General features: G+C 43.6%; 1 protein-coding gene across 1 annotated transcript in view; it reads right to left on the reverse strand.

Moving 5' to 3' along the window:
- PXDNL (peroxidasin like) overlaps positions 1–16072 on the reverse strand; it is a 291769-nt gene that overhangs the window by 267464 nt on the left and 8233 nt on the right. Inside the window, exon 3 of the mRNA XM_026647339.1 lies at positions 9110–9141. Within this exon, the coding sequence (XP_026503124.1) occupies positions 9110–9141 (32 nt within the window). The remainder of the gene's footprint in view (positions 1–9109; positions 9142–16072) is intronic.

Below are 16072 nucleotides of genomic sequence, written 5' to 3' on the forward strand. Positions count from 1 at the left end.
AGCAGTAGCAACAGGTGGTCAAATTCAGCAACTAGGTTAAAGCACCAACAGCATGTTCCAGGTTAAATTTAAAATAAACTAAATTCATCAGATGGTAGCTGAAAAGCTTGTCCTGTAGTTCAGTCCCCAGCAACAGCCTTGAGGTACATTCACAGAGAAATCATAGTGCATAGTGTACATTCCTGCCTCATACTTTTCTAATGGAAATTGCAACATAAAAAGTGAAGGGAGGTAAACTTAAATCCTGCTCCTTGTTAGCCACTTAGTTACATTTTTCCTTTTGATTTATCAACATCATTACTGTCATTTATTTGAAATATGAGGTGATATGGTAAACTCTTCCTCCAAACCTCCTTTGTAAAATCTTGGCAGAAGCTTTGGCTCACCCTGTCATTTTTAAATATCTAGCATGCCATTTGTGACCCAGGATTTATAGCAAACATTGTAAAAAAAATACAATTTATTCTCCCCACCAATCACAGAGGAGTACTTTTAGGTACATATTTAATACCAGGTGACAAAGTACAATATATCTGCCACAAAAAAAAAGAAGTTTATTTTATGCTGGTAAGAGTTCAAGGATTACACTATACAGGAAAAATGTAAGTTTTTCCTTTCTTTTTAGGGGTCAAAGTGGCAATATTTTCTGGATTAAAAGGAACATTTTACATCTCTCTTTCACTCTCACTCTCTCAGAAAACTGATTCCACGGGCAAGGTTCTTGGGTTTCAAAGGAAGAATTCAGGCTATGATTTGTCAGAGAATTTCCAGTATCTTCAGCCAAAGTATCACAAAAATTAGTTGCTGTCATAAATATTAGGCCTCAATCTCAACGAAAATTTGAAAATAGGCCTCTTTGGGGTTTGCAAATAGCTGGAATCAAAGCAAATGGGACTGGTTCAGAGCCAAGAATCCAAATCCAATGCCCTCCATGAGCCCAGAAATTTAAGATTTGAGTTCTGGCTCGGCCCGTCTCTAACAGACATGTGATGTTATCAGGAACACAACTGAGGCCTGCTATATGACACTCTCATTCATGTTATTTTTTATTACGTTTTAGGAGGATTTGTGTTTGTTGTGAAAAAGGGTGAGGGGGAGAAATTAATATAAACCTCCATATGAGCACTGCCTCACATGATTATACGCAAGTGTCTTCAATCCCTTCAATTCTTTGCCAATGTAAATGCTTTAAACCCCATTCAAATCATTTAAGCTCTGCCCATTTACAATAATGGAAAATTTGTCCCAGGTGTGCTCCATAGCTTGTCTTGTGAGAGTTCAAAACAATTAATTCTTACCAACACTGTGCTTCTGATGTACCTGTTGAGACCAGATAGTCCGATTTATTTGACCAACAGGACAGAGCGTAAGGGCACTTAAATGAGACCCATGAACCAAGACACTGACAGCTGCCATGCAGGAGAGGTCTGACTCTCACGGACACAATCACCCACATCTATATTTTTAAAGGCTAGAAGGCTTGTGGCAGACATTCAGGACAGGCAATGGCTGCCTGTTTCACCTTTTTAAATATTATTCTGTAAAAATAGCATCAGACTGGAGTTGTATCAAAAGTATTAGCAAGGCTTCTTATCAAGTTCCATTTAATCTACAAATGTGGATATATGCAAAATACAGTGGTGTAATGCTCAGAAGAAACAGTTCACCCACTGCAGAAGAAACATGGATTCACTATAAGACCCCAATCCTGCAAACACTAAAAACATACGTGCTTAACTTACACTCAAGACTAGTTCCTATTGGCTGCAGTGGGACTACTGATGTGTATTAAGTTAAGCCCATGAGCACTTACAGGATCAGGGCCCTACTATTTAAAAGTGTGAGAAATATCTGAAATATTTCTCAGATTTTTTCCTTTTGTATATAAACCACTTCACCAATGACAGAGAAAAAAATATCTATACACACAGCAGTATTCATCGTATTTTTCCTATCCCTTGAAGACAGCAATTCCAAGGAGATCCTCCCACTCCACTTATGGCATGTTGATCACAAATACCTTTCTAGGAACAAGTGGGTTAGCTCAACAAAATAAAAGGTTAAGGGGTGACTTGATTACAGTCTGTAAATACCTACGTGTGAAACAAATATTTAATAATGGGCTCTTCAACCTAGCAGAGAAAGGTATAACATGATCCAATGGCTGGAAGTTGAAGATAAATTCAGACTGGAAATAAGGTGTAAATTATTTACAGTTGAGGGTAACTAACCATTGGAACAATTTATCAAGGGTTGTGGTGGATCCTTCATCACTGACAATTTTTAAATCAAGATTGGATGTTTTTCTAAAAACGATATGCTCTAGAAATTATTTGGGGGAAGTTCTTTGGCCTGTGTTATACAGAAGGTCAGACTAGATCAGGGTTCTCAAACTTCATTGCAGCGCGACCCCCTTCTGACAACAAAAATTACTACATCCCCCGGGAAGGGGGATTGAAGGCTGAGCCCCACCGCCCAGGACAGGGGGGCCAAATCCCAGCTGTCCTGGGGGAAGGGAAACAAAGCTTGAGGGCTTCAGCCCTGGGTCATGGGGCTCGGACCTTGGCTTCAGCCCCAGGCCCCAGCAAGTCTAACGCCAGCCCTGGTGACCCCATTAAACTGGAGTGCCAACCCACTCTGGAGTCCCGACCCACAGTTGGAGAACCATTGGATTAGATCAGGGATCAGCAACCTTTGGCACACGGCTCGCCAGCGTAAGCACCCCGGCGGGCTGGGCCGGTTTGTTTACCTGCCGCGTCCGCAGGTTCAGCCGATCACAGCTCCCACTGGCCTCAGTTCGCTGCTCCAGGCCAATGGGGGCTGCAGGAAGCAGCGCGGGCCGAGGGATGTGCTGGCTGCAGGCCGAGGGATGTGCTGGAAGCGGCGGCCAGCACATCCCTCAGCCCGCGCCGCTTCCCGCAGCCCCCATTGGCCTGGAGCGGCAAACCATGGCCAGTGAGAGCTGCCATCAGCCGAACCTGCGGTAAGCATCCTGGCGGGCCGTGGGCCAAAGGTTGCCGATCCCTGGATTAGATGATCAAAATGTCCCCTGTCTGGGCTTGGAATCTATGGACTACGATCAATCAAGATTTTAAATTCTCTTATACAGATTCTCATTATACCAAGATTAATTCCAAAGACACCACCATTTATTTACATTACAAGCATAAATCTTTAAAAAGTCTATCCTGCCACTTTTATTGTGAAAAGCTGTTATTTTTACATTTTTAGAATACTTCCTGGTATGCAAGCACATGTACTCCTCAGCATTTGTTAAGAACACACGATCATTCCATCATTCTAATGATTGGTGGATTCCAGAAGGTATTTGATGTATTCCACAAAGGATCCCGAGCCCGAACATCGACAGTCACATCACCAAAATTAGAAGCAGCTTGTATGTGAGATGGGTGGACAGGCACTAAACTGCAAGTCTGTGGTATCTTGGCATGCCAAGTGTGTTTTCAATACAAATGTGTGACAAGTCAAGATTTCCAAATCTCCCGAGTGTGGCGTAAGTAGGAAGTTGTACCCCAATTCATGGACCTGAAGGCCATAAAGAACTAGCATGATCATCTAGACTGAACTCCTGCATAACACACACCAAAGAAATTGTTCATATCTTACATGAGCTATAGGTTTATGGGCAAATTATTTACACGCATATTGCAATGAACACAGCAGAGAATTTGTACGTTTAATCGTATGGTTAAATTGTATGGTTGTAGAATCTGGTCAATGCTATTTGCATTTGCTATGATGGTGAAGTATGAAAGAGAGGAAAAGGAGATAGTGTCCAGTACAATGGGGCCCTGATCCACAATTTCAGACTCTAAGATCTACTGCAATACAAACAAACACACATCAGCAGCTATCCCAGGGTGAAATCTGAAAGTGGGAATGTTTTATATGCAAAACAGCACAGTGAGGGAGAAAAAGGTTGGGATTCAGCATTTCACTGTAGCTCTCACTCACAGTGGTGGGCAACCCACGGCCCATCAGGGTAATCCACTGGCGGGCCGCGACACAGTTTGTTTACATTTGCAAGGCTGCCCACAGCTCCCAGTGGCTGTGGTTCGCCATTCCCGGTCAATGGGAGCTGTGGAAAGCAGTGACCCTGCAGCCTACGCCACTTCCCGCAGCTTCCATTGGCCGGGAACAGCGAACTGCAGCCACTGGGAGCTCCAGGTGGCCATGCAATTGTAAAACTCTCTCACGGCCTGCCAGTGGATTACCCTGACAGGCCACATGTGGCCTGCAGGCCGCCCACTACTGCAAGTCTAGTACCTTCCAAAAGATAAAGTTGACCTGTGGAATCATCTGTTCCTTTAACTGTAAAGATTTAAATAAGCAAAATCAAGACTTTTAAGTGTGATTACCAAATACAGACAAAGAAAAGTTAGCTAATAAATTCTAAAGAGACCATGTTCTCTCTCTAATACACAGGGCCGGCTCCAGGGTTTTGGCCGCCCCAAGCAGCCAAAAAAAAAAAAAAGCCGCGATCGCGATCTGCGGCGGCAATTCGGCGGAAGGTCCTTCGCTCTGAGCGGGAGTGAGGGACTGTCCGCCAAATTGCTGCCGAATAGCTGGACCTGCCGTCCCTCTCCGGAGTGGCCGCCCCAAGCACCTGCTTGCCAAGCTGGTGCCTGGAGCCGGCCCTGCTAATACATTCAGTTTTTCCCTAAGAGATAGCCTCTTGGGCAGCACTGCAAGAGCTCCATTGCTAAACAGCTCATTAGTACTGTAATTGATAGCATCACATAAAGCAGTGCATGTACCGTGTCAAAGCAGAAGGTGAGGAAAAAATAAAAGTAGTAATTTTCTCTTCCTTTAGTTTTTTCTCTACTTGGATGTGATTTGTTAGAATGTACTTAGTAATTTGATGGGGGGGGGGGGAGGTTTCCCAGTCAAGTGGAACATTCTTAATGCATATGTAGAAGAGTGCCTGTCACTTTCTGACATCTGTTATAACTGAGAGCCATCAGCTTGGTTTGCATGTTGAAAATCAGTTTTCAATAGGGTACTGTATTTCTTTCTGCTGTTGCTGTGCTGCAAAGTAATATCTGTTGATCATCGACTGGAACTGTAGTAGGTCAACAGTGACTTCAACTGCTGATGCTAGTTCTTCTGTGACTTTGTACACCGCATATATTTATGTTGCTGTGGTTGGGTGGGTGGAAGGGAAGCCAGTGGCTTGGATTTATTAGGAGAGCTGTGTGAATAACCGACTTTTCAGTGCAGTGACTGAACTGAAAAATTGAAAAAAAAAGTTTTGGGTCAAACAAAATGTTTCATTCAACCTGTTCAACATTTGTTTGGTTTGTGTTTAGTTTTTTAAACAAAACTGAAGTAAAATGTATCACAAAAAAAAATAATGTTTAGTTTCTAAAATCTCAAAATGAAACATTTTGATTTGGGAGGCTGGTTCTGATGGAAACAATTTGGTGAATTTAACATGAATTAATGAAATATTTCAGTCACCTTGAATTTCTTTTTTTTTTTTTTTGCAAAAAAGTTTTGTCCAAGAAATTTTGCTCAGCACGATCTACTAGAGAAAGAACTGTTCTACCCCAAAGAAGGTTTAATAGCAAATAATTTAAAATAATTTAAAATATAAAAATAAAACCATCACATTTAATATAGGATATACATGTTGCATGCAAACACACTAAATACAAGGAGAAATCAAGATTTTTTCCTATAAAAGACACTTAGTTCTAAAAGATAGCGAGATTATAAAGGCCCATTTCCTATCCAGCCCCCTACACACTCTAGACACACACACCGGATTAAAGAGTTGTTGATACCTTACTGAAAATATAGGTAAAAATCCTATTTAAAAAGTATGCTATTTTGCATAGCCAATATTTTCTGTATTTCACCCCCATTCTGTTTTACTACAAAGTAAAATGTTCACAATCAAAGCAATCCTGCATCTTAATCTCCAACTGAAAATTCCAATTCTACACAGAAATAGAATATAGCTCTGGCTCTGAGACCATTGTCAAATGATGTGGACAAGAGTAGATGACTGCACTCTTAAGTAGCACTGCACACATTCATCAGTAATGCAGTTTTTCATCTTGTGTTAGTATGACAAAATGGAAAGCACTGGATTTAATCCACGTTTTTGGCAATTATGTAAAATATATGGTGGTGTATATAGGATGAAGTAATACTCAGTGGCATGCCAAACCCCTGGCCAGAGCCCTCTAACTCCAGCAATTAGATGTGCCAGACAACGATCTGGCTGCAAACTTTGCAGTGTCCTGAGGCCCCCAGGATACCCCCTGCACGGCACTCCATTCTCTGTCAGGCAGAATATGAATTTTTCTCACTCACCTTCCCTGTACTAATGAGGTGATCCTGGTCACCCCAAACCTGAGCCCATGCAGGGTGACGAGGACCACCTCCGAAACGTGTCTGCAGAGGTGATCTCCGACCTCTGAAACAATTAGAAGTGAGCCTGCAACACTTGTGAAAAGCTGCTGACCTCCTAGGTAGCCTTGCTAACCCAGTAACACTGGGACCTCCCTCCCAAGACAGCAGGACCTCCCCCGAGCCCTATGGCTAACTCCATTGCCCCACATGTTGCAGAAGAGCGTCCTGTAACCTTTGAATTGCTGCTGCAACAGCTTCTGCTGCAACAGCATGCACAACTTCAATCAACTCTTGGCCTACCTCCCCAATCCTTCATGCTTGTCGCCCTGCACTGGCAGGGTTTGTCCCCTCCTCCCCGAACACCTCTGTGATTCACATGGGGGAAGGGGATCCCCAGTATGCATCTCCCCAACTTCATCCCTTGCAGAGCACCCATAATCCATGTACCAGCTGAGATCTCGGGGCTCTAGCCCACATGTAGGAGGAGGGGAAACACCCACCCCAGCCATGCTGCCTACAGAAGCCCAGGGGGGATTCCCGCTCCTTCCTTTGCCCCCCGCTCTTCATTGAGCCCCGCATGCTGGACATGAGTCAGTGTGAACGTGCGTGCACATAATCTCACAGTCCTAGCTGTGTGAACATGACACATGAAGTTGTATTATGCAGTCTGTTAGACAGCTAACAAACCTGGTTTATATTGCTCTGTTTTCCTCCATCAGGAAGGAAACCAACTATTTTTAAATCTATGTTCCACATACAAAGCCAAATACAGTAACTCCTCACTTAAAGTCGTCCTGGTTAACATTGTTTCGTTGCTGATCAATTAGGGAACATGCTCATTTAAAGTTGTGTAATGCTCCCTTCTAACATCGTTTGGCAGCCACCTGCTTTGTCCACTGCTTGCAGGAAGAGCAGCCCGTTGCAGCTAGCTGGTGGGGGCTTGGAACCAGGGTGGACCGGCAGCCCCCTATCAGCTCCCTGCTCCCCTAAGTTCCCTGTGCAGCAGCTGCCCAGCAGGCTAGCAATTGCAGCTGTCCCTCCCCCCACTGCCATGCGCTGCTCCTGCCCTCTGCCTTGGAGCTGCTCCCCGAGACTCCTGCTTGCTGTGCGGCGGGGAGGGAAGGAAGAGTGGGGCTAATGTCAGGGTGTCCCCCTCCCTCCTGCACCACGCTTACCCCATCTTCCATAGAGCAGGGGGACACACCAGGGATCAGGACGGAGGGAGCTTGCAGCAACCGCAGTTCCAGCAAGCTGATCTAATTAACAAGACAGTGTACTTAAAGGCGAAATGCACATATCTCCCTCCATTCCTGCTGCCCTGTAGAATGAGAGAGTTAACCCTTGAGGCTCAGCCAATTGCTACTTCATCAGTCAGCGTAAGGAAAATATCCCACCCTCTGACTCCTCCACCTCAACCAAGCTTCACAATCGCTTAAAGTCGCATTTTTCAGGAACATAACTACAATATTAAGTGAGGAGTTACTGTATAATGCTCTTATAAGAGAGGACTGTTACACTTCCCAAGATACTCCCATGCTCTCTGATAGCTGCAATTCCCCACTGGATTCTTGATGCACTCCTCCTGGTTCTAAAGGTTAGATCACCCATTCTTTGAACAGAAATGGTAAACAGTCTTAGGTAAGTTTGAACAACAAATGCTGAACACAGCCCAAAGTCTGGAATAAATTTACAAATATCTGTTTGTCAAACAAGTATTACAAACATGTTCGTTAGTCAAAGGCTTGATCTTTGTAGGAAATTTAAGGGGAGAAAGATAGGCTGGATCCACTGAATACACTGTTTGCATCATATTTCAACCAGCTCTACCCACAATTCTAACTTAAAATGGAGAATAAAGAGCAGATAAACTCTTAATTAAACAGACATTCTATAAGCAGCTGGCTCACTTCATCTGGAGGTAACAGATATTGCCACTCCTACCACTACATTTTACGGAAGCACTTACATTCTCAGGGTTTCAGGGGACCACCTGGAAGAAATATACAGAGGATGTTTATCTCAGATTTATACAATTTTAAATATACAGATTAATATAAAATCAAAGCAGAAACCCACGCAAAGCAAACATTCAAATCAGGTGCTAGGATTTCAAGTAAAGTTGGTGAAACCCATTTGAGATGATAAATCCTTGCATGGGCTATTAGTGGAGAAATAATAGGAAGACAAGGGTGATAAAAACAGGTTCAACAAATTACAAACTTGCTGCCAAAAGCCATTTGAATTAGTCACATCAGCATGAAATGGGCTTGAATAAACGTACTACAGCATGTGAAACAGTAGCTTTTCCATTGATTCTAATGATACTACACAGAATTAAACTATACTGGCATTGTCAGTTTAAATCGGAGCAGTTACAATCTTGGTAATACTTCAATCTATTATTAAAAGACTAAAGAACTTCAGCTGCCCAGTGAAATCACAGCAGAATGAAGGCTTTTGTAGATTCCACCAAACTCACAGTACCGGAGCAGGGCCTAGATTGTGTGATCTCAGCCAGATAGTCCCTATGGAAAAAGCCGGGGAGTGCAACAGTTGAGGAAACCCTGCAATTTATTCCCCTGTGGACTGTCTCCTTTTCTTCCCATCAGTGAGGTGGATCTTGTCCTCCTGCAGAATGAACATGGTGTTCCACCCCAAGCACTGTGAATCCTGCAAGATATACAGGAAGCAAAAGCCATCTACACACAGGTCCTGACCCTGAGCTAGCTCCTGTGGAAGCAGCTGCCTGGTACGGTTCAGCTATTCTGGCAGAGACTTGATGCCAGCAGCCTAAAGGAGTGCCCTGCTGCATGGAGGGTGACATGTGGATATTTACTGCAGTGTCAGGCTGTATTAATTTTTTGTATGGATTCCCTCCAATGATTGTTATGGGGAAGAAGTGCATATTCTCAGCCTAACCCTCAATTTGCCACTTATAAGTGTAGTTCCCTAGAGACCCATCATTAACGATTATGAATTGTAAGAGTGAGAATGATTCTATCAGCTGGTGGTCCAGGCACTCCCCAAGAATGTGGTAGACCCTAATCCGAGTCCCTGCTCCAGAGACGACTCATTTTAAAAAGTGGAACAGCTTCAACAGGAGAGATTGAAAGAGCCCTGCCCCAGAATCTCTCATATGCCAGTGGTTAGGACACTCTCCTGCAAGGTGGGATATCCAAGTTCAAATCTTTTCTCCACATCAGGCAGAGGGGAATCGAACCTGGGTTTTCCACATCCCAAGAGAGTGACCTTACCATCAGGATAAAGGTGGCAGCTTTAGCTTTTTCTCCCCCTCCTCCTTCAGCTGTTTTTTTGCAAATCATCGAAGTCCCGCACTCTCCTTAAAAAAATTGGCAAAATTATTTGGCAAATTCATGAATAATTTTGGTGAATAAGCTACTTGCACAGAAAAAAAAATTGCCCAGCTCTTCCTAAACACCTTTGAAAATCTTGCCCTTTGGAGCATAAGTCAATGGAACTTGTGCTCCTAAATGCCAAGTTCACTTCTGAAAATGGAACTAAGGCTCCTAAGTCTTTTAAGCACTTTTGAAAATTTTATCCAGTCTATCTACATATTATTATAATTCAGAATTACACAAGCCCTTTAAGACTCAAAGAAAGATAGAGAAGGGTTCAGTGAAATGTCTTTTGCATCCAAGATGACTCTTTTCCCATTTGTTCTTTTCCAACAAGATAATTTAGTAACTTTTTTTTCTCTTTTTATAAAGAGATACTTTTTAAGTTTGAGTATTGCTATGTTATAGCTCTTTTAAAGCTCAGGATTTTCTTGCCAAAAGTAACAGTTAAAACTTTTCTAAGCAGTATTTAAGCATTTAATAGTCAATTTTTTTGTTGTAGGATTATGGTTAGCCTTTACAAAACCCTTTCAATTATTTTTCAAATGTTTGTTTATTTGTCATCAACAAAAAGTAAGGTAAACCAATGGTATTTTCCTAATTCTGAAACCTACTGTAAGAATTCCTAGTGTAGATACAGTAGCTACTAGTGGTTTAATACTTGGTCAGTTGTAAACATCAAGATGTTCAATTTTGCAACAATAAAAATGTGGTACTTATTGTTTGAGAATTCCCAAGAGTAGAAAGAAAGAGAAAATATTCTCTCCCTTTTTGCCTATTCATTCCAAGTCAACCTACTGACAGTAGAGTATCCCAACTGCTCAAGACAGGTAGAGAGGAACTCATAGAAACAGGTTTTCAACATGAAAAAAAGTCTGTGTCTTCATCCTTAATCTAGCAAAATTGAATGTCAGAAAATTGTTACACAACTGACATGGCCCATCCAGTAACTTGAGACAAAAGGCTCGATTCTGAGATCGCACCAATGTAAATCAGGAGTAGTATCACGCATGACAATGGAGTTACACTGGTGTGAGCAAGGTCAAAAGCAGGCACAATGTTTTCAGTGAGCCAACAAGCTGGGTTAGGACACTGGCCTGCTGAGCCATTAGCTCCCAACCCTGTAGTGTTGGGATTGTTAGGGGGGAAGCAATGTCTATTCACATCTTACAAGTCAACGTGCAATTTATAAGTGCAGGTTCCCTAGAGTACTGAAAACAATCTCAAAGACCATTCAAAGAAATATGTCTGCACCACCAATGTGTCTGCTAGTCCCTAACAAAGCAGCATTAGTGAGAAAACCACTATGCATTCCAGCCCATAATTTACAACCATCCCATAATTATGGACATGTGCATCTTTTGAATAGCCAAACATTCTCAGGAGCAGTAAACAGTGTTTTCTTCTGCCGTGCTTGCTCACAGCACACACATAATTAGTGTCAACTGCAGATTCAAAATTTATTAATCTTTCCTTACAAACTTCTTTTTTAACTGTAGGGATCAATTTAAGTTACTTGATAAGACAAAAATGAAAGCCATTGTTTCTTACTGTCATGTAATAATGCCACACTGGAATACTGCAATCTGTATTGATTTTATTTAACTACCAATTCTAAAGGAGCTCTGCTTTTTCTTTGCACCTTTTGATTAAATAAGGGAACTGTCAGGTTATATGAGTGAGAGTATTTGGAGCGGTGTAACAAAAACACTAGTTTTCTCGCATTGTTTGGGTACTACAGTCGGAGTAAAAAAAAAAAAAGAAAGGGCCAAGTAAATGTTAAGTGTTCCATTAAAAATGGTTTACTATTATTATTATTGGGCTAAGTGTTCCATTCAGCAGCAAGATGAACAAAATATGGAATTTGAAAGTTAAATTATAATCATTCAGGTGTTTTGAATAATTCACCTATTTAGGTGTAAAGTGAGGCTGAAGAGACCTGCTATATGGACTGATCCTGCTAATCCTACTCGAGACCACAAATATAATGAGATTATTTAAGTAGGCCAGGAATGAATAATGCTTTTCTGTGTGGTGATGCATTTCATGAATTAAAAAAAAGAGCTTGGCTGACTTGAAACTTTTTCAAGTAATATTCTTAACATTTTCACCCAAACTCTTTATTCCATTGCTGGCCAAAGTGCTGCTGAAGCCACCCATATCAATCATGCTGGAACCTGTAATCTACATTCCAGTCACAACAGACACCATTTTATGCAAAATATAAGCAGCCCTCTAATGCCTGCCAAGTTGCCAAGCTGTTCCTTAAATGCAGTTTAAATGTACTTTTTCTAGACTGGCCAGTACTCTGCTACCTGGACGCCTTGGCTAGAAGTGTGTGGTACAGCCCAGCGTCACTCAGATGCAGCTCTATAAAAAGATATTTCTGTCACTGCTCAAAACTCATTGCAAACATGAGCATGATGCAGCCAAATGTTACATGGTTTGATTGAGCTAAGCTTAGAATCCAACAGAGCTGTTCTGCCTGCTGCTCACTAACTTCCACAGAACCAACAGCAGGAGGTGTCAATATTGACATACAAAAGAGCTTTTTCCCCCACCAATCAAAGATTCTTTCATTCTGCCTACTCTTGAAACTCATCAAGTGAGCACTTTCTTTCAAGATTTGGTTGTTCTCTACACTCAGACTACTATATCAACCACAGCCACAATCTGACAGTGCATTTGAGCCATTTAGTCAGATACTAAAGACTACCGGATTCAATCCATGAGCTCTAGAAGTAAGACTCTTCTCAAGGAATTAATTAAGCATCCATGAAAATCTGTTTCCACTCACCTCCCCTACAAAGCCATGCCTGCCTGGATTTACTACATCCCAAGGGCTTGATTTTAAGAATTTGTGACTGCATGCACAAGCATGGTAATCATTCATGTAAATGCTGAGTTAGATACCTAGCTGATCATATGTGCACACAAATCATAGAATCATATGACTGGAAGGGACCTCGAGAGATCATCTAGTCCAGTCCCTGCAGGCATACTTTGGGATGCAAATGTTAAGAGCCTGGGCATAATAGGTTTTGTCCAAAATTCTGCATTAGTATAAATACAGTGATAACACCACAAGGGTTGTGAGACACACTAGAATCCAACAAAAGTGGGAAGATTTATTCTTCCCACAATGGTGAGGTTATAGGGTAGTTGGCTCTGCAAACAGATGAGACACAAGGTGAACTCACAATGAGAAATTCTCCTCCCCTAAATGAAAAACATTCTACAACAGCGTATTTTGAAAAATGACCTGAAGTTTTTAAGGACAGCTTTGCTTATAATAGATGTTGATTACAATGGGCCTAAGGCAGGAGTGGGCAAACTACGGCCCGTGGGCCAGATCCGACCCGTCAGGGCTTTGGATCCGGCCTACGGGATTGCCACCCCTGTGGCGCCGCGGGGCTAAGGCAGGCTCCCTGCCTGCCCTGGCCCTAGCCCCACACCACTCCCGGAAGCAGCTGGCACCACGTCCCTGCAGTCCCTGCAGGAGCGGGGGGCAGAGGGCTCCATGCGCTGCCCTCACCTGCAGGCACTGCCCCCCACAGCTCCCATTAGCTGGGAATGGGGAACCGCAGCCAATGGGAGCTTCGGGGGAGGTACCTGCAGGCAAGGGCAGCACGCAGAGCCCTCTGCCCCTCCTCCCCCAGGGGCTGCAGGGACATGGTGCCGGTCACTTCCAGGAGCGGCGCAGGCCAGGGCAGGCAGGGAACCTGCCTAAGCGCCACTGCGCGCCGCTGCCACCCTGGAGACGCTCAAGGTAAGTAGCATCAGGCTGGAGCCCGCACCCTGCACCACTCCTGCACCCCCTGCCCTGAGCCCCCTGCCACACCACTCCTGCACCCCAACTCCCTGCCCTGAGCCCCCTGCCGCACCCCTTCTGTATCCTAACCCTCCCTGAGCCCCCTGCCGCACCCCTCCTGCACCCCAACCCTCTGCCGAGCCCCCTGCCGCACACCACACCCCTCCTACACCCCAACCCTCTGCCCTGAGCCCCCTGCCACACACTGCACCCCAACTCCCTGCCTTGAGCCCCCTCGTACACCCCACATCCCTCCTGCATCCCAACCCCCTGCCCTGAGCCCCCTCGTACACCGCACATCCCTCCTGCATCCCAACCCCTTGCCCTGAGCCCCTTCCTGCACACCACACCCCCTCCCACACCCTACACTCCCTCCCGCACCCCAACCCCCTGCCCCAGCCCTACATTCATGGCCCTGCAGGCAATTTCCCCACCCAGATGTGGCCCTGGGGCCAACAAGTTTGCCCACCCCTGGCCTAAGGTGTGCTTCTGGCCTTGTTATTCTATACAAATCAGAGAAACTAAGCAAGATATGTTCTCCCCTCTAACACCCACTTCCTTTGCCTTCAATGTGTGTGTGCGCACACGTCTTTCTTCTCCAGTCCCAGTTTTCTTTGTGAGCATTCCAAGAGATTTCCTTCAAGCTATACTTACCCTTACAGGTCAAGTAACTAACAAGTACCATAGAACATCAAGGGTTACTCCTATTAGGAATTCCAGCATACCAGACCATGCTGCACAAACATGCTATTTGCAGTTCCTACAAACAGTTGGAATTAGGAGGCAACCTCCTCCCACATTCTCCTACAAAAATGTTCCTATGATCTATGCATATGCTATGCATTGACTCCAGGACTAATGGAACTCTGTGTTTCAGTAGTCTCACAGACTACGGACTGTGAAACTGGGCCATTGTTTAAAGTTAGAATGAGTTATCAGTAGATAATGCAGTCAGAGCACACCCTAGGGAGTTTTGCACCAGATCCATTTTGATGATTCCCTGTGGCAAATTTTTCAACAGAAATATGCTATAAAGCAAAAATAGTTCATACTTAGGATTTTCCACTATCACCCTCCAAAAATTAAATATAGGATTTACAGAAAGATACTTTTTCAAAGAGTGTTGACAAAAAATACCTAACTGTTGGCCAAAAATACAATGTTTTTGTTAGAAAGCTGGATGCAGATGTACCTCAGTGTTATAGCTATTCTTTCCACTATTTCTACTGACAGTGTAATTCCTGTTATGAGAGAGGTTTTTAACAAAAACATTTATAATGCTTGAACACTGATTGACTGTTGTCAGAAATAATTAGGAACAGGATACCTATAAGTACCGTAATAGGAGTCTGGTACACAAGAGTGCTGGCAAGAAACTCAGCTCGATTTCCAGCCCTCAGTCACATGACCAGAGTGAGGTCTCCAAGACCAATACCCTTGTCACATGACATTGACTCCATTGGTTAATTACAACTTACCTTTTATTAAAAACAACCCAGATGAATAAAACCCTCAAATGAACATAAAATGTGATATCAATCAAAAAGTGAACATTAATGTGATGTTTTCGTTACTGTCTCTGAATGCCCATGGTCTTCCAATCACATGAGCACTTCTTGTTCTCAAAGTAATTCCTTCTGCAATAACTTATTGAGCCACTGAAGTGGATCTGCCACCTGGAATCTGTGCACACTTACTATTCTTGGCAATTTTCATGGTCAGTAACTGAGTTTTACTTCTCTCAACAAAGGAGCTTTAACAATAGCATTCTAGATGTCTTTAAGAAACAGAGTCAGCGTCTTCCACATGTTAGATGCCTTCTGTTAGACTAATCCTTATGGGAGTGGGGTTCTGACATATAAACACACAAGGACAAAGCAAACCAGACAGCAGTTATCCAGCAGTTTTTGCAGCCAAATGCATTTCTACACTTGAAAACGTCTTAGGCCATAAGCAATTCAGGGCAGTGACCATATCTTCCTGTGTATTCATATAGCCACTAGCACAATGGAGCACTGAGTCCTACTAGGACTTCTGGGCACTACTGTAACATTATATAATATTCCTATAGACACAATCAGAATGAAAATCTATTACACAGTAATCCCCTCTGCAATCATACTTCTTGCTAATCTCTGCCATTGGGTTAGTTTACCGGACAAAGAGGCTGATCCATTATATGTGGAACTAAGAATCAATTCCACAGGGATACATGCACAGAGTATTTAAGAAATCAGAACCTAGGATCTGCCATACTGGATCAGACCCATGTTCAATCTAATCCCGCGTACTGTCTGCAACAGAGGCCAACATCAGAAGAAGGTACAAGAAGCCATGAAGTAGATCAGTGGTTCCCAAACTTGTTCCGCCGCTTGTGCCGGGAAAGCCCCTGGTGGGCTGGGCCAGTTTGTGTACCTGCCGCGTCCGCAGGTTCGGCCGATCGCGGCTCCCAGTGGCTGCGGTTCACTGCTCCAGGCCAATGGGAGCTGCTGGAAGTGGTGTGGGCCGAGGGAGCTCCCATTGG

Source organism: Terrapene carolina, unplaced genomic scaffold (genome assembly GCF_002925995.2).
Source record: "Terrapene carolina triunguis isolate 2854851 unplaced genomic scaffold, T_m_triunguis-2.0 Scaffold58, whole genome shotgun sequence".
Lineage (NCBI taxonomy): Eukaryota > Metazoa > Chordata > Testudines > Emydidae > Terrapene > Terrapene triunguis.